Raw genomic sequence first — 17,912 nt, forward strand, 5'->3', positions numbered from 1 at the left:
TTAACCAACCACTAGAGTCGATGGTGAACAGAATCCACAAACGCTGCTGATGGTCAGTGTGAACTTGGTGGGATAAAGGACCTGTATCCGTGCTATATCTCTCTGACTCTGTGATTCTAAACCAACATTGCTTTAAGATGTTCTGGGGCATAAATTGTTCCCTTATCTCAGTGCTTAGTCTGGCAAAAGAAACAACAGCATGTTTAAAAATCTCTGTAGACAAAATGTCTTCATGTTCATTGCTAAATCCAGCACTGCAATATGCAGAGCTCTGCACCCCTACTACATGATAAATACCAGTAGCAATATCAGCAACAAGGAAAGAGTGACCTCTGTTAGAGAGCTCCATCTGGGTACACCAGGAATAGATCTGGCAAAATAATGTCAAATGACGTTTATTTATAAAATAATGAATGTCCATTTTTAATTCATGGTGAAAGCTGGAGCACATCACTCCCTGCATTTAAAGTCCCCATAATGTACTCTTCGTTGAAGGGTGAGTTATACTCTCCTATCACATACACTCAATGGCCATTTTATTGGCTACAAGAGAGGAACTTGGTGTGTTCTTCTGGTTGTGCAATCAAGAGATGCTTTCCTGCACAACATTGCTGTAATGCGTGGTTGAGTTACTGTTGTTGCCCTGTCAACTTGTACCGGTCTGGCCATTCTCCTCTGACCTTTGTCATTAACAAGGCATTTTCGCCCACAGAACTGCCCCCACAGAATTTTTTTTTTTGTTTGTTGCACCATTTTCTATAAACTCTAGTGACTGTTATGTGCGAAAATCCCAGGAGATGATCAGTTTCTGAGATATTTAACTCACCCTACCTGGCACCAACAATCCTTCCATTGTCAAAGCCACTTTGATCACATTTCTTCCTCATTCTAATGTTTGGTTTGACCCTCTTGACCATGTCTGCATGCTTTTGTGCATTGAATTGCTGTCATGACTGGGTGATTAGATATTTGCATTAACAATGTGCGCCAGTGTACCTAATAAAATGGCCATTGAATGTATAACCCAACCTCTCAGAAACACTGGGGCCTCTGAGTACCCCGTATTTGATCAAGGATGAGCTGTACGGTAGTAACCATTCTGTGCGGGTAACTTAGACCATTTGACATTTCTCCAAACGCATTTCTGTTAAGGTTACAACCGAGATGAAAACTACAGAAATAAGCATTTAGGAAACTATAACTCTGTATAATTTCACTCACCTTGGCTTTTTCACTGGGTTCCGAATTTGTGCCATAAGGAGTATTATGTAATTCTCTGGAGACCACACAAAGAAATTCAGCCTGATCTTCATTTCCATAGTTGTAGGAAGAGCCCATACTGACCAGCTGAGAAGAAACGAGAGTGTGTTTACCACTTTAAAATATCGGGATCCAAAAGCATCTAATCAGGGAAACTGAGTGATGTACTTCAATGGGTGTGACCCAACTTCCCGAAATAATGAATTAACACCTTCCTCTTCCATCACTTTAAATAAGCTACCTCCAGTGGACTGTGTATATAAAAGGAAGGCCAAAGGGAAGGACAGATACAAAGTTGATGCTCCCACTTTCCAGGGCTATAAGTGGTGGAAGTAGGTATAACTTTGACACTTGTTGTACCAGGGTAGGCTCAGCCGGTTTTGTTTACAAAACCTTGGAAGTGCTGGAGCAAAAGAATATTTCACCAATTCACTTTCATAACATGTCCATAGACCAGCCTAACAATAAATGTATGCATAACTCCAGCTGATCCTCAACAAAATGCTGACCCTTACCTAGAGCATTGTCTCTCCAGTTCCTCATTTCTTTTTCCTTCCTTCTCATTCTTCCCTGCTTAGATTTGCTCCCTTTATAAGCTGCTTTTCTTCAATCCCCCATTTAGTGCTATTGCAATGCCTCAGAATGGGGGATTATCATAAGACAAAGCCATGAACTTCAGCAGAGTGCACCTAAATAGCTCTTTGTCATTGCAGGCCAATGAAAGCAGAAGGTCGGGATGAAAAAGCTGTGAAATAAGCTCTGACAAATGTACTCGTTAACTACCTTCTCTAAAAAATGGAAAGAAATGATGAGTGGAGGCCATGATTTGTGAATTTGGTTACTGCCACACCAAAGTGTTCTAACTGCGAGGGCTGAATGAATCAAGCCAGGCTTAAACGTGACCATCTTTGTGATGAGCTCAGAACCACAGCTTCAGTGACTCTGCAAGTATCCTCTGCAGCTGTAGAAAGGCAGGGATCCTGTAGCTAAAGGCAGCAGTGACTGATGCGGTTGACTGGAATCAATGAGAAGAGTGATGGCACCACACTGGACAAACATCCTTTTTGTGAAATGCCAAGTTTCAATTGTGGTTTAACAAACTGCAAAACCTAAGAAAATGCCTCTGTCTCAGATTAGACCTATAATTAGTGCCTCTGATTCTCTCATTGTTCTATAAATTTCTGCCTCAGATCATTTTTCCTAATTTCATTTGTATGAATAACCATTTTCTGTTCATGAATATTTTAGTGTGAACTTTTCTACAGCTGCCCAAAGGCTGAGATAACAGTCAGTTAACAATCCTTTTACCATCCTTTGATGCCAGGTCTAGCCTACTGTTACTTCACTGCAAAGTCCAACAAAGACTGCTCAATGCTGCATTTATTTGACTATTGTCTTGTAATCCTTGGGAGGTGGGGGTAGTGGTTAGGACCAGCTCACTTTCCACGTCGAGACCTGTCCTATTATGAGTGGATGCCCCAACCCATCTCTCCTACATAACAGTTGCTCTGTGCTGCGACCAATTGCTTTCTATTCTCAGGAGCAAGCTGGTGATCAGGAGAAAGAACTCAAACCCTGCAAGGACTACTTTGTAAGTGGCAGTGGGATTCCTGGCCAATCTTCCTCGAGTAGAAATGGCCTATGATCTGGAGTTGGCCCTGAGGTCAAACACTTTCTATGTCCAATGTCTGTGATGAAATATCCTGATTCTTCAGTTTTAGCAGGGGCAGACCTGAGATTGTGAGTGTGATTCCCTGAATTCCTTCCAACAAGATCTGCAATTGTTTTTAAATGAGGCAGAGATCATCCTGTACAGGAGGAAAACACTTTTTTTCCTATTAACCAGGGCCAGAATGATCACCCGAGTAAAGATCAAAAATGCAGGTGGTGGAAACCTGTGGAGGTTATAGAGAAAAATTTTCCAGATTCAAACGCTGCTCCCCCCCAAAAATGACTTGAGTTTTCCCATCAGTTTTGTTGCATCTTCCAGGTGAGCCCTGGTCTTATTGGTAATGTGATCTGTAATGCAAAAGCTCTTTATGGGACAAACAAAAGCAACCAATCTATTCATATCCAACAGTTTAATGCCCTTTATAGAAAATGTAAAGAGCAATGTGGCAACCTGCTGTCTGGGTCACATTCCATCATATTGTCCATTCCTCACAGTAGCCACTACACTTTTTCCTTACAATGCAGTCATTCAATGGAGACCTGGACCTTTAAAAGGTCAATGGTTTAGTATCTGAAACATAAATACATATTTAAAAAAACACATACTTAATTGTATCTCTTGCAAAACAAAAAGGAGAACAAAGTGCACGGAATGTTTTTGCAATAAGTCCCAAGAGAAGATACCTCTGGGATCAGGAACGAAGATGATTGTAAACAGGTTTACCTCAAAAATAACAACTAAGCACTACTTGTTTTTATATTCATGACAGCAATACATAGCTTTGGTCCCACCTAGTCAGCTTCAGAACAGGTAATAATTTTTAAGAAGATGGACGATACTTTCAGTACATGAGCAGGGTAACCCTGTGGTCTGAATAAAGATGGTCTCCAAAGTGATCACCCTAACAGCGTTTGATTGTTCCAGTCTGGAGACTATATCATGAACACCAAATGCAAGATGCTAAATTTGAATAAGTGGAAGTGAATTGCTGCTTTACTGAGAGTGTTGAGTCCAGATGTGGGAAGGTATAGGGCAGACGGTACACCTCCTTTGGTTGTGTGGGAATGTACCTTGAAAAGAATGGATGTTGGTGGAGATGGGAGAATGAGTCAGTCACAGCAGGAACAGCCCTACTAGAATGGTAAAAAGGGAGAAATAGAGCTGCTGATAGAGGTGCCACATTGAGAGTAGGAGATGTTTATGAAGGATGATCCATTGAATGTAGAGGCTGGTGTGGTAAAGGCAGCAGTAACAAAGCAGTAAATGCAGTTCAGGGTCCTGTCAAACATGATGGAGGCAAAAAACACAGTAAAGGAGAAAAGAGTTCAGTAATACTGGTGCAGAAAATATAATCAAGGGAACAGATATAATTAAACTGAAGTTATAGGAAGCAGGGCAGGAAGAGGTACAGTTGGATTAAGATCTGTTGACTTACATTAAATATTGGTCATTAGCCTCCCTTGGATGGGTAAAAACTTAGGGATGGACCACACAAAAAAGACAGAGGATGGTAAGGTGATGAAAATTGTTTTGTATGTATGGTAGCAGGAAGCTGCATCAACACAGTTAATAAGATACTGAATAAAGAAGTGAAAGAGGGGCCCAAGTCAGAGTGAGATAAAAACTGTCCATTCAACGTGTCCCACAGAGAAAGGCAAAGTTCAGGTCTGCATAGGTTCCCAGTTACACAGTTCATTTAGAAGAGGTGAGTGTGTTTAAAGTTCAACTTCAGGCAGTTGTAGATGATGATGATGGTGGAGGGGATAAAATTTAACATGTGTTTAAGGAAGAAGTAATAAGCTTCCTGATTTAGAGACTGGATATACAACTGAGCCAGTTGGGATCAGGACAGCGTCAAAGGATATCAGAGGTGCAAGTGTAAGACAATGGCTTGATGTTCAGTGGTACACAGGGAAGTATGAGGTGGTGTGGGAGATCTGATATCAGGAAGTAGAGGCTATTTTGCCAAACAATAGCACTATCCTTCTCAGGCTTGAGATCGATGCTTACTGAATGAAGTTTGGCACTTACATCGTGGTTTCCACCACAGTGAAGAAAGCAAAAAGAGTGGTTACCTCCATTCAGTCTGCAAAGATCATCCGGAATTTTCAGTTATCTGTCACTTTAATTCTCTTACACACTGTGACTTATTGCACTGTTCCAAAACAGAAACAATACAACATCCTAGACAAAATCTTGAGCTCAACAATTGCATACACTAATCTTGATACAAGCTGAAAACACTGGTTAAGTTTTCATGGAAATTAATCAGCATGCATCTTTATCTTATTCCCCCTCTATACAGACACTGACTGACCCACTGAGTATTTCAGCAATCTGCTGTTTACACTATTTGAGTTTTTTGTATCTTTCAGTTCCAATAGTGTTTCCTTCTTTCCTCTATTCTTGTTTATCTTTATTGACTTTCACTCTGGACAAATCAGTTATGATTAACAAGCCTTCGTTACCCCCAGTCAACCACCATTGTGTGACACTGTCTCTGTGAGTCTCCACCTTATCATCAGCATTCCATCCCCCTCCTCCTTACACTTTCTACTTTTATCCCTATTCTGCAACCAGTTCTAATGAAAGGTCATTGATCTGAAAATTGGACCATTCCTCCGTCTGACCTGCTGAATACTTGCAGAACTTTCCTGAGTATTAAAATTGAATAAGGATTCAGCATGTCAAAATAGTAAGCACAGTGGTGCTACCCTTTCTCAGAATAGCAACAAATATGACCTAGTGAGGACACTTTAGTGAGTTTTGAATGAGCCAACTCATTCAGATTTATGGCTGCTCCAGGAGCAAATTCAAGTGCCGTTACTGCATGTAAACCTCACGCAGTGCTGGCTGGCTATTCCTTCATAGAATTCATCAGTGAAGTCTAAAACAGATTGCATCCATTGTGATGGATATCAGGTGCAGGATGACCGGCTGATTTCCCCCTCCTAAGTTAGAATGAATGCAGCATTATCACTAGTGACATTATTTAACAATCAGCTAGGGACTGAACATGTAGCATTGTTCAGTAAAACTCCGCTAATCCACTATCCATCTATTTGGAAATCTTGATGGTTCAGCAAATAGTTCAACAAATAATGTTTGCCAAGCTCCCTTTAACTCTCTGGGGTTCGGGTTCCTGCATTCCACCAGAATGAGCAGCAGCTTTGCTCCAGAGTTTCTTGTAGATAATGGGAGGGCCTAGCTGCCATGCTTCCTTTACACCTACCTGGATCATTGTTACTGTGCTCCCTTTTAACTCAGTTCACTTTGCATTTTAACAATTAAAAAATGTATTCAAAGAATGTCCAGGCGTTAATAGTAATAACATCCAATTATCCAGAAAAATTGGCTAATGCTGCACCAAAGACGTGAATGTGCTTTATTATTGGAGTTCTGCTGTACATTGTGGTCCCCACTACAGTGGAATAACTAGCCACTATTTTAAAATGCAATGAGATTTTAAAAAAAGTCCCATACATCATCGTTACACCAGCCTTAAGGTGCATTCTGGCCAGCATATGAATTCACATGGTGAGGTGGTCACCCCAACAAAATTCAATAGTCCTTATTTTCCAACCAGTGCATGATTAGGCATGCCTGGGGACATACAGCTGTTGTAGATCTCCACTGAAGTTCAGAGCAAGAATGTAAAAACAAAGCAGGATCCATCTTATTCAAAAAGATGACCTTGCTCTACCAGTGAATCTTTCCATATTTTATATCCACGTATCAAGAAATATTTGAAATAGCCTTGTATTAGATAAGCCATTTGGAATGCCATCATCTTAATCTTCAGTTGCAAAGAACATGAGAAGTGTTAGCTTAGACATTTGGTCACTGGAGAGTATACAGAAGCAGTATAAAGAACTGTAGGTGGCAATACTGTCTCACCTTTCATGACATTTCCTTGCATGATTGGATAGACTTGCAACTCAGTTCTTCCAACTAATTGAGAACAGCTTTACAAAGAGCAGCAAAACAGTAAACAGCCAACGGCAAGCCAGGTGCACAATGACTAAACAGGTTCTGACATAACAGAAAAATGCAAAAATTATTGTCAAGCTATTTTCCCTAAAGAGACAGATCAAGCAGAGTTCACAAACCAACCTTTTTATTGAGAACATTAACTCCACATCAGCCAGGCTTCAAGGTTCAAAGAAGTTGGTATTCATTACAGTGGAAAAAGACAGATTAACTCTAAATAGAATCAGTATTGAAAGAGGGAACTCAGGCACATTACTGAAAGAAGGAAGTTTTCATGTGGATGTACATAGCAATTTTAAGTACCTGTACTTCCAGAGGGAGGAAGTCAAGTGCTTCAAGTAGAATGCAGATCTTATGAAGACATTCCCCCCAGAAATTATCTTCAGAAGTGGTTAGAATTAGCCGCCCAAAAGACAATGTGTTCTTGTTCCCTAATTTGTAAAAGCAGGAAACACTGGAAACACTTAGCACGTTAGGCAGCATTTGTTGAATAGAAACAGGATTAATGACCGAAGAACCCTTGTCTGATGACTTGAAATGCTATTTCTGTTTCCATATATGCTGCCTGCTCATGTGGATATTTCTAGTATTTTGTTTTTATTTCAGATTTCCAGAAGATATCTTTTCTTACATTTATTCACAAATTTCCTCTCTGTTGACATTATCATCTTGTTTTAGGCACAAGAGATTCAGCAGATGCTGAAAGTTGTTGAGCAACACACACAAAATGAGCACAGGAGTGAGACAGATCAGCTGGTTGAGTGGAGTTGCAGTAATAACCTCACACTCAACGTCAGTAAGCCCAAAGAATTTATTATGGACTTCAGAAAGGGCAAGACAAGGGAACACACACCAGTCCTTTTTGAGGGATCAGAAGTCGAAAGGGTGAGCAATTTCAAGTTCCTGGTGTCAACATCTCTGAGGATTTTTCCTGGGCTCAACACATTGATGCAGTTACAAAGATGGAATTACAGCAATGATTAAGTTTGAGGAGATTTAGTATGTCACCAAAGATGTTTGTAAATCTCTATAGATGTACTGTGCAGAGAATTCTAACTGGCTGCATCACAGTCTGGTATGGGGGAGGCTACTGCTCAGGATTGCAATAAGCTGCAGAAAGTTGTGAACTCAGTCAGCTCCAACATAGGCATTAGCTTCCCCACTGTCCAGGACATCTTCAAGGAACGATGCCTCAAAAAGATAGCATTCATAATTAAGGACTCCCATCACCCAGAACATGCCCTCTTCTCATTGCTACCATCAGGGAGGAGGCACACACTCAATGGTTCAGGAACAGCTGCTTCCCCTCTGCCACAAGATTTCTGAATGGGCACTGAACCCATGAATGCTACCTCACTACTTTTTCCTCTTATTGCACCACTTATTTAATTTAATTTTTAATATATATTACTGTAATTTACATTTCACAACATATGCTTGTGATATTAAATCTGATTCTGATTATGCTGGAGGAACTTAGTAAGTCAGGCAGCATCTATGGAAGGGAATAAACAGCTGATGTTGCATCTGAGGCCAAAACGTCAACTGTTTATTCTCTCCATAAATGCTGCTCGACTTCCTGAGTTCCTCCAGCATGTTGTGAGTGCTGCTTATTATTTTGTTTACCTAAACCAGTTGTGGAAGGCAAAAGTTGCTGGCTTTCCTCACCCTCCTTTCAGGCAGAGGGGCTTGGAGTGATTGGGCATCAGCGTAGATAAGTTCTAACAGGTTTTAACACAAAGCAAAGCTCTGGGTAGAGCTTCAGCTGCCCTCGAAGCTGACACAGATATTACATTATTATCAGTATTCTTAGAGATACACCACAGTAACAGGCCCTTCCAGCTCAACAAGCACCCACCAACCAATTACACCCATGTGAGCATTTACTAATTACACTAACTGTCACGCTCCCCTGCTTCCCCAATTCTGACACTGAAGCATTTTAAATCTCTTCAACTTGAAGTAAATATTTACAAGGAAAAATTACTTAAAAACCCTTTGCCTTCTGTAAGCTATGGATCCCCACTGGGATCTCAGATCCTTCAACAGGTCTAACTGCAATGGGGCACGTAGAGGTGACATCCCAGCTAATTGCACAGAACCCCAGTGAGAACAGGTGTCCATGTTAAACCCAGTGATATATTTAGACTCACCAATTCCTGCAGTAGGAGCACACACTGGTAGTTCCAGTTGGTACTGCCAGTAAAATCCAGTCCATTCAGGCCAGAGACAAAACAAGGGGTTGGCAACATTTCCTTTCACTGTCTTCCATGAAAGGGATATTAGAAATCACACTCCCTCTCATCTGGAGATGAATATGATGGATTCTGTTTCTCTCTGGTGCTATCAGCTAAGTGATGCTCAGTGTGGCCTCCGTCAGTCGTGGTCGACCATGGGTACTACGCCTCTGGTAGTCACTGGTTTGTCGGGCAGTGTCGACTGTGGCTACTGAGGCCGATCCTGTGCTGCTCTGACATACTCTGAAATAACTTGTGGACCTATGGTTCTTTAATATTTCAAATTGAAACACAGTATTCTGCATTTATGTAGTAGCTTTACCAAGTAATGTATACCAAACATGAGGAAATCTGCAGATGCAGCGCGGTCGATGTTTCGGCCCGAGACCCTTTGTCAGGAAACGTCAACAGTGCTTCTTCCTATAGCTGCTGCCTGGCCTGCTGTGCTCCACCAGCATTTTGTGTGTGTTGCTTAATATATACCAAAATGATTTGGTATTCTTTGGGATGGCAGCATAGTAGTTCGTGCAACATTTTACAGTGCCAGCAATCAGGGTTCATTCAATTCCTGACACGTCTGTAAGGAGTTTGTACATTTTTGTGTGACTATGTGTTTCTTTTTCCCGGGTGAGCCAGTTTCCTCCCATATTCCAAAGATGCAGGGGTTAGGGCTACTAAGTTATGGGCACACTACATTGGCACTAGAAGCTCAGTGACACATGCAGGCTGCCCTCAGCACATCCTTGGACTGTGTTGGTCGCTGATGCAAAAAGCGCATTTCACTGTATGCTTCAATCTTTCCATGTACATGCGACAAATAAAGCTAATCTAATCTACTATCCAAATTCAAAAGCAGTTAGGTTTGATACCTTTCAAGTATCTTGGATGAGTTGCTGCAAATCAGTTCATATCTCTAACAGCTTGGAAAAAGACCACAGTCTTATTGAACAAAACCAGAAAATTCATGACAAGAGACCATTCAGCCTATTATGTCCATGATGGTCAAGGGGAGCCATCCATTTTAATTCCACGTGCCAGCTCTTAGTCCATACCTTTGTAGATCCATATTCAAGTATACAATGAAGTACTGTTTAAATGTGTGAGGGTTTCTGCAGTGAGTTCTGGACACCCACCACCATTTGGGTGGAAAATATCTTCCCCATCTTCCCTTTCTCTGAGGAGCAGGGGTGTGTTGCACCATTTATATAAAGCTCTGATTGGCTATGTCGTCTCTCTACCATAGGAAAGATATCACTATAGTAGAGGAACTGCAGCAAAATTTCAACGGATTGGCTGTTGTCATGCATGAAGAGATTAAAGACAGTAGGCTGTGCTTTGAGTTTAGAAAACTGAGAAGTTATTTTGCTGAAATGTACAACAACCATAAGGGGCTTGACAGTCTAGGTGTGATTTGATGGTTCCCCTGGGTGGGTTGTTGCCAAGCAGGGGCAGCATCAACTCGCATCCTGCTTTTGGGTCTCACACCAGTCTCATTCTCATCGGTCTAGACAGACTACTGATTTGTAAATTACAACACTTGAAATAGATGAATCTACATTTAATTATAAACTCTCAATATTTCTGCAACTATAATTAAGCCCTAATTTTCAACTTAAAGCTTGTATTTCCATTTCCCATTAGACTCGCTTATTAATATACCCTGTCTGTGACGGCTGCTGGACTTTGAAACATGAAACAATGTAAAAGCTTGATTTTAGATGATGTAGTTCAGAAATATTTAGTGCGTTAATGGGAGAAGATATGCTTATTAAGTTAATCAAACTGCTCTGGCAACATGCCAGAAATCATAACGCATTTCTGTGCCATTTTGTCATCACTTCCAACTTTCAAGTTTTTGTATAGCTCCACTTGTTCAACAGAGATATGAAATGTTAAAGGGCCACTTAAACCACACAAGCAGTCATGTTCTCTCCCAATTGCCCTTTTAATCTCCTGAGCATAACAATGAGTACAGTAGATCTTTCAAACAGATATAAAGAGGTATCAACAGCTGGAAGATGAAAGATCCCTTACCTGAGTGTTACCCAAGCCTGTTGCAGCTTTCACCAAAACACAGTGCGAAGTCGGGGTTACCAGCGACAACAGACTTTCCACAAGAAAGATTGTGTTTCCAAACCTTATTTCATAACTTGTTATGTTAGGCCTACATATCTTTTGTTTACCATTTAAAAGTATAGAGATCAAAAGTTTAATACTTTGAACTATTTTTCATGTTTATATATTTACATTTATTATGTTGTTTTATTATTGTGTTGTTTATCATACTGTGTTGTTTTTGTACTGCATCAAATCCGGAGTAACAATTATTTTGTTCTCCTTTACATGTGTATATTAGAAATGACATTTAACAATCTTGAAACTTGAACTTGAAACTTCACTGTAAAAAAAAGTGAAAAATAGGCATAGACTATAGATACTGATATCAACACCTACATATCAACACACACAATTGATATCAGCACAGCACAGAACTGAAACAGTAATGAAAATTGACCTTTCAAAGAATGGAAGATGCTATGTAAGGCAGGTAATGGTAAGAAGCAGGGAGATAGGCTGTGCGTTGTTATAATGAGCGTGGAGGGTTATTACTGGGACACACCTCACTGCTGCTGTTGTGGAAACTGGTCTCCTCCCCCTTCACTTGCCGCGACACAATCAGCAGAAATTCTGACTGATGGTCCCGCCCATAGCCATAGGGGAATCCTATATTGACCAGCTGTAACAACCAGAGCAGAGTGTTTGTAACACTGGGTGAATTAAGAGTTCTTTCATTTCAAGTTTTCAAATGGTATAAATTATTAACATTTTAGTTACAGTCTCAGTGATGCAATTGTTCAAAAGTTACAAGAGTGGCAATTACTTAAACTATACACCAGAAATATTGAGTTATAAACAAGTCCTCTTTATTTAGGTTACAGAATGCTGAGTACGACAGAACATCCTGTAACCTGTCGTCATTTGCTGAGAATCAAGAACCATCTGGTCCACGGTAACAAAGCACTAATGGGTGTTGATACCCACAGCTATTCAACTAGAGCATGAGAATTCAGGAAAAAGGAGCTAAAGATGAGTTCGTGGTGTTGGAAAAAGTGGGACCATGTGGGATGAGGAGGAGGAGGAAAGACTGGAAGGCCCTCCACTCAATGAAAAATGACTCATGTTACAGGATCAATTCCTGGCTTGTACTAAATTATCACATCAGTCAGATCATTTTGGCAATAGGACAGGAGGGGGTTTGAGTCATGCCACATGTAGATGACAGACATCGCTCTTCGTAACACGGCCATCAAGGAGAGACACGCTGCGGGATTGTGGAAGGAGTGTCATCCAGCAGCTGTGAATAGAATGAAATGAGGTGGAGGGACTAAACATCTGGAAAGGCATGCAGGATGGGGGTTCTAGCAGAGACATTGAGAAGCATTTCCTCAGAAAGGATCCCTGAAGAGCAGAATCAAGTTGGCAGAAAGGAAAATACAGATAAAACATTACTATCATCTGGGATATACGGTATGATAGGAGTAACATGAACAATTCCCCAAGATTTAAAATCTTTATTTGAAACAAAAGTCAGTAATTCATCCCAAGAAATTATAGCTTCCCAATTAGCCATTAGAGTGTACTTAGCTGGCTCAGAAATATTGAACTCAATTTTTAATTGAATTTATCTGAAATTATTTTTTCACAAAGCAAATGGAAAATCATCAGATTAAGTTACTTTAGTTGCATTTGCTAATATAAACTCAGACTCAAAGCCTGAATTGTGCAAGGGATTCTGGGGAGCAGGAAACAGCAGCTGCCAGGAAAGAATATTTGGATTTGCAAAATTTACACAATCTATGGGTAGACTTAGTCAGAGACCAAAGATATTTATTCAATTCCAAGTCAGAAATGTCAGCTGTTTGCCCAAGTGTACAATGAATCAAAAATTAGTTCAAGAAAATGGTATGATTTAATCTGTGTTTGGTGCAGACAACTACTGCTAAAGACACAGCTGCCCATTTCTAACAGTGTTGCGTGGAGGACCATAATGGAATAGATGCTCTTGATTGCTCTCAACTACAGCACCATTTTTGATTGATCTTCAGTTGCAGTGAATATCTTAATATTCCTACCTGTTCAAACTTCCATCCGTCAGACATTGTCGACACCATCTGGGTGAGTTCTTCTTCTTGGCACTGTAGCACTCTGTAGACATGTTTCATTGGGATCTGAGGATTACAGACAGAGAGAATTGAATTACTCCTTAGATCAAAGGTGCATTAAACAAAATGTTAGGGAATGCAGTGAACAGTGGCAAATTCCAATAACAGAAATAAGGTTAATCAAATCTTCAGGAGGGACAAGAATATGAAAAATGTAGCTGGATAAAGATGAACACAAGTACAAATTATTTTTGCAATATTTACTCCTCTCTGGGCCCTGTGGCACAGTGGGTGGCAACCTTGCCATTTCTTTAGTCTTTATCTGTCTTTTTTATGAAGCCAAGTTGCTAGCTTGACACTTAATGCAGCCCAGATGGAAAGTGCAAGGAGCTGGCTGGATTCACTCCCGGGACCACTTGCCTCAAAGTCTGATGTGGTTGACACTATACCACTGGCCAGCATTATATCTACAAATTTGTGTCTCAATGCATTGTTGACTAGGCTGCGGAGAGTTGTAAAATTTGTCAGCTCCATCATGAGCACTAGCCTCCATAGCGTCCAAGGCATCTTCAAGGAGTGGTTCCTCAAAAAGACAGCGTCCATCACTCAGGACATGCCCTCTTCTCATTGTTACCATCAGGAAGGATGTACAGAAGCCCGAAGGAAAACATTCAGCAATTCAGGACTAGCAATTTCCCCTCAGCCAATTTTGGAATAGACACTGAAACCATGAACACTACCTCACAATGATTTTTTTAAAATCTCTGTTTTTGCACTACTTTTTAACTATTTGATATACATACATATGTCTGGTGTGTGTGTGTGTGTGTATATATACACACACTTACTGTAATTTATAGCTTGTTTTAATATGTTCTCATGTATTGCATTGCACTGCTGCCGCAAAGTGAACAAATTTCATGCCATGTGCCAGTGACATTAAACCCGATTCTGATTTTAGTATCTACTTGGTGAGTGGTGACTGGTAAGATGACAGATGCAGCAGCTTTTATGAGGCCAACCAAGGTGTTAATGTCTTTTCTTAAAATATGTTTTATAATCACAAGACCCTGCTGGACTTTAGGAACTTAAAGTACTGCAGGTCTACCCTATCAGCAAGTTGCTCATTGGTGGAGAAACTGAAGGAACTGGTGAGCGGCAGGGGAGCTGCGTGACCTCGGCTGTAGTGTGGACTGGGCCTTAATCTGCAGTGTCACCTGTTTGCAGCCATCCATCAGTGAGAGTGTCAGTGCACTCCATGAGAGTACTGGATGTGGTGCTGCTGGCTGCGTTCGCTTGGCAGAAGGTGATGTATTGTGTTTGATTACAGACTGCTACAACATTCATGGACTCAGGGACTTGGACTATATATATTTTTTGTGTGACTATATTTCATTGCTGTTTTATATATGCTCTGTGTGCCTTGTGCTGTGTATGACTGTTGGTAAAGTGTTTTGCAAATTGGCCCCCTGAGTAATATCGTTTAGTTTGGCTGTATTCATGGGTATTCATGTATGGTTGAATAGCAATTAAACTTGAACTTGGCAGTCCTGAAAGAATATTTTTGATTACAGATACTCTTCCATCTTCTACTGCCTTGCAGTATGGTCATTATAATATATGACCTTAAAAAATGACCTTTTATGGTATTCTAATTTTGGTCAGACTCTGTCTCAAAGAGACATGGATTTTTACTATCTAAAGCAAGAACAGAAGACTATTTAGTTATATTTCAGTATCTGCAAGAGAGGTCTACTGAGAAACTTTGACATAAACTGAATTCAGGACTTAGTCTGATCAAATAAGCAGCACAATACCTTTATTCAAGTATGGAGTTCAGCAGCCTCTGCAGAAGGCAAGCTTCAGTTTTTCTTGTGCTCTAGGCTGACTTGGCAGTTCCTGATCAGCCACTTCTCCTTTTGCACTGTAATCAGCACTTATATCGACTGCATTAGTCTCTTTCAGAATTCTGACAGTAAAATCTATTTTGAACACAGTCACTGTGTTTTCAAAATGAATTTAAAATGCCGTTGTGGCCTTCGTACTTTAAATGGTCACACTTCTCTTAAATGCTAAACACATTCAACACTTCTTTGCACACTAATTTACAAAAGCTCCTATATCCAAGTTTATAATCCTGAATACAGATATACAAAGTGGTATTCAATATCTACACAACTTGTTGCGACTTTGCTTTCTGCTCCTTACCATTCTACCTTCCTGGGTTTCAAATTCAATCTATCGACACTAATCATCTTCTGATATCTCTGTCAATTCTTCACATAAAAGGCCCTGAAAAATGAACTAGATATTTAGAAATTAAAGAATTTTGGAGTTTATGGTGTAAATATGCTTTTTAAAATCTTTAAATTCTCTAAGCCTGACATCTTTCCTGGGGAAATTGCTGGTATTTAATATTAAATTTTGCACTGTACCATTTAGATTCAGATTCATTTATTTATCACATGTACAACAAAACATGCACTGAAATGCATTAACAATCAACACGAGGTAATGATGTGCCAGGGGCTGCCCCAAGTGTTGCCAAACATATTACCACTATTTACCATCAACACCATCTGAAAACGATGGAAATACTCAGCCATCAGGTAGCATCTTTGGATACAGAAATTTAGTTAATGATTCAGATTGAAGATGTAAAAGTTGCAGAGAAAGAGAAACATAGAAAGGAGACAACAAAGGGAAAACAGGGTGACAGGGTGGAGACCAAGAGAGATTGGTGAGGGAATAATGAGAGTCTGTTAATTGTAGCTCATCAATCTGGAGGAGGTATTACAAGGTGGTGACCAAAAATAGAGGACACAGGAGAAAGAAAAGCAACACATCATATTGAGAAATATTCACTAGCAATGGTGAAAATCTGGAATAAAACAAGGTTGGAAATACTCAAAACACAAAATGCTGGCAGAACTCGGCAGGCCAGACAGCATCTATGGGAGGAGGTAGTGACGACGTTTTGGGCCGAAACTCCTGAAGGGTTTCGGCCCGAAAAGTTGTCACTACCTCCTCCCATAGATGCTGTTTGGCCTGCTGAGTTCCGCCAGCATTTTGTGTTTTTATTTATTTCCAGCATCTGCAGATTCACTCGTGTTGCGTTGGAAATACTCAGCAGGTTGGACTGCAATTGTGAGAAAAACAGTTAATGTTACAGAATTACATCCTTCCCATGTTTATTTTAGGACTTTTGTGCCTAAAGAATCCTTCATTATGTGAAAACGTCTTCAAGGTCTAGTCATTTTTCCATTATTTTGTTACTAATGCTAAGTGAGAAGTGGGCAAGTGGCAGACTTGTAACTTATTGACCCATGCTTTCAGGTTAGAATCACAGCAGATCAGGTTTATTTGACTCGCAATTGTTGGTCAGTACTGCTCTGCTGGTTTGTCAGTGGGAACCTGCTGTGTTCCCCATGCAGTAATGTCATTGCACAAACATCTATTCCGAAGTACACAGTTTACAACCTGATGCCACCATACTTATGCCCATTGCTCTCAAAATGGTGGTCTGCTGCTGGGCAGGGGTGTACAGCATGTTTTTTTTCCAGGTCCAGTTTTTCCTCCAAGTTAATTACTGAAACTGGTGAAGCTATCTTAGTGGGACTGATCATCAGAGCTTTCTTTGTATTGCTTCAGATTGTACAGCAAGAAGTGAAATGTGCAACCCACCCTTCATGAAGAGAAGAATCATATTAAATAAAACCTATTATTATACTAAATGTTAATCTGGGACAACTGGATATAATGGGCTCAAATATGCCAAGTCCAAAGTTGATATTCTACTCCTCTAGCTTACACTGGACTTCACTGGAACTAGAAGATTGATGTTCTGCTGTCTTTGGATTCTCCAGTGTAGAAGAGACGCTAAAGAGCACCCAGTGTAGTATAGCAGACTGCATGCAGTACAACCAAACTGATATTTCACATGATTTAGTTCATGGATGATTCGCAGACAAGGCCCGATGCCGAAGCCCGACTGTGAATCTCAGAATCCTCTTGGACCCAATGTCTGCTAGTCCAAGTCTGCTGGAGGCTGAAGACAGCCTGTCTTGGATTTAGAGGACTGTGTATGTGCATGTGTGGATGGGAAGGATCAATGGGGACTAGTGTGCCCTTGTCGATTTGTGTCACTTTGTGTTGTTCTACCAAGCATGGTGGGCATGCTACGTTGGTGCTGGAATGTGTGGTGATCCTTGTGTGCCGCCCCCTAACTCAAATGACACATTTCACTGCATGTTTTGCTGTACATTTGATAAATAAGTATGAATCTGAACTTGAAATATAGGAAGGGAAGGCATTAAAAAAAATGTGACCCTCCCCTCACACCTTACTCTGAGTCCTCACCTTTCTTCTCCAGCCCTGATCAAGGGTCTCAGCCCGAAATGTCGACTGTACTCTTTTCCATTGCTGCTGCCTGGCCTGCTGAGTTCCTGCAGCATTTTGTGTGTGTTGCTTGGATTTCCAGCATCTGCAGATTTTTTTCTTGGGTGTAATGCTGTGTCTTCACTGTGGTGGTATAGGAAGTTACCCTATCTATGCTCTGATATGACACACTGCATTTCTCCAGTGTTACGT

At 40.5% G+C, this 17,912-nt stretch overlaps 1 protein-coding gene across 2 annotated transcripts in view; it reads right to left on the reverse strand.

The window, feature by feature from the left end:
• LOC132399396 (BTB/POZ domain-containing protein KCTD5-like) overlaps positions 1–17,912 on the reverse strand; it is a 65,215-nt gene that overhangs the window by 10,331 nt on the left and 36,972 nt on the right. The window contains exons 4-6 of one of the 2 annotated variants that reach the window (XM_059979689.1): positions 13,293–13,388; positions 11,780–11,896; positions 1,222–1,347 (exon numbers count right to left, since the gene is read on the reverse strand). In XM_059979689.1, the coding sequence (XP_059835672.1) occupies positions 1,222–1,347; positions 11,780–11,896; positions 13,293–13,388 (339 nt within the window). The remainder of the gene's footprint in view (positions 1–1,221; positions 1,348–11,779; positions 11,897–13,292; positions 13,389–17,912) is intronic. The other variant, XM_059979690.1, reaches the window with a different exon arrangement.

Source organism: Hypanus sabinus, chromosome 9, assembly GCF_030144855.1.
Source record: "Hypanus sabinus isolate sHypSab1 chromosome 9, sHypSab1.hap1, whole genome shotgun sequence".
In the NCBI taxonomy this organism is placed as follows: domain Eukaryota; kingdom Metazoa; phylum Chordata; class Chondrichthyes; order Myliobatiformes; family Dasyatidae; genus Hypanus; species Hypanus sabinus.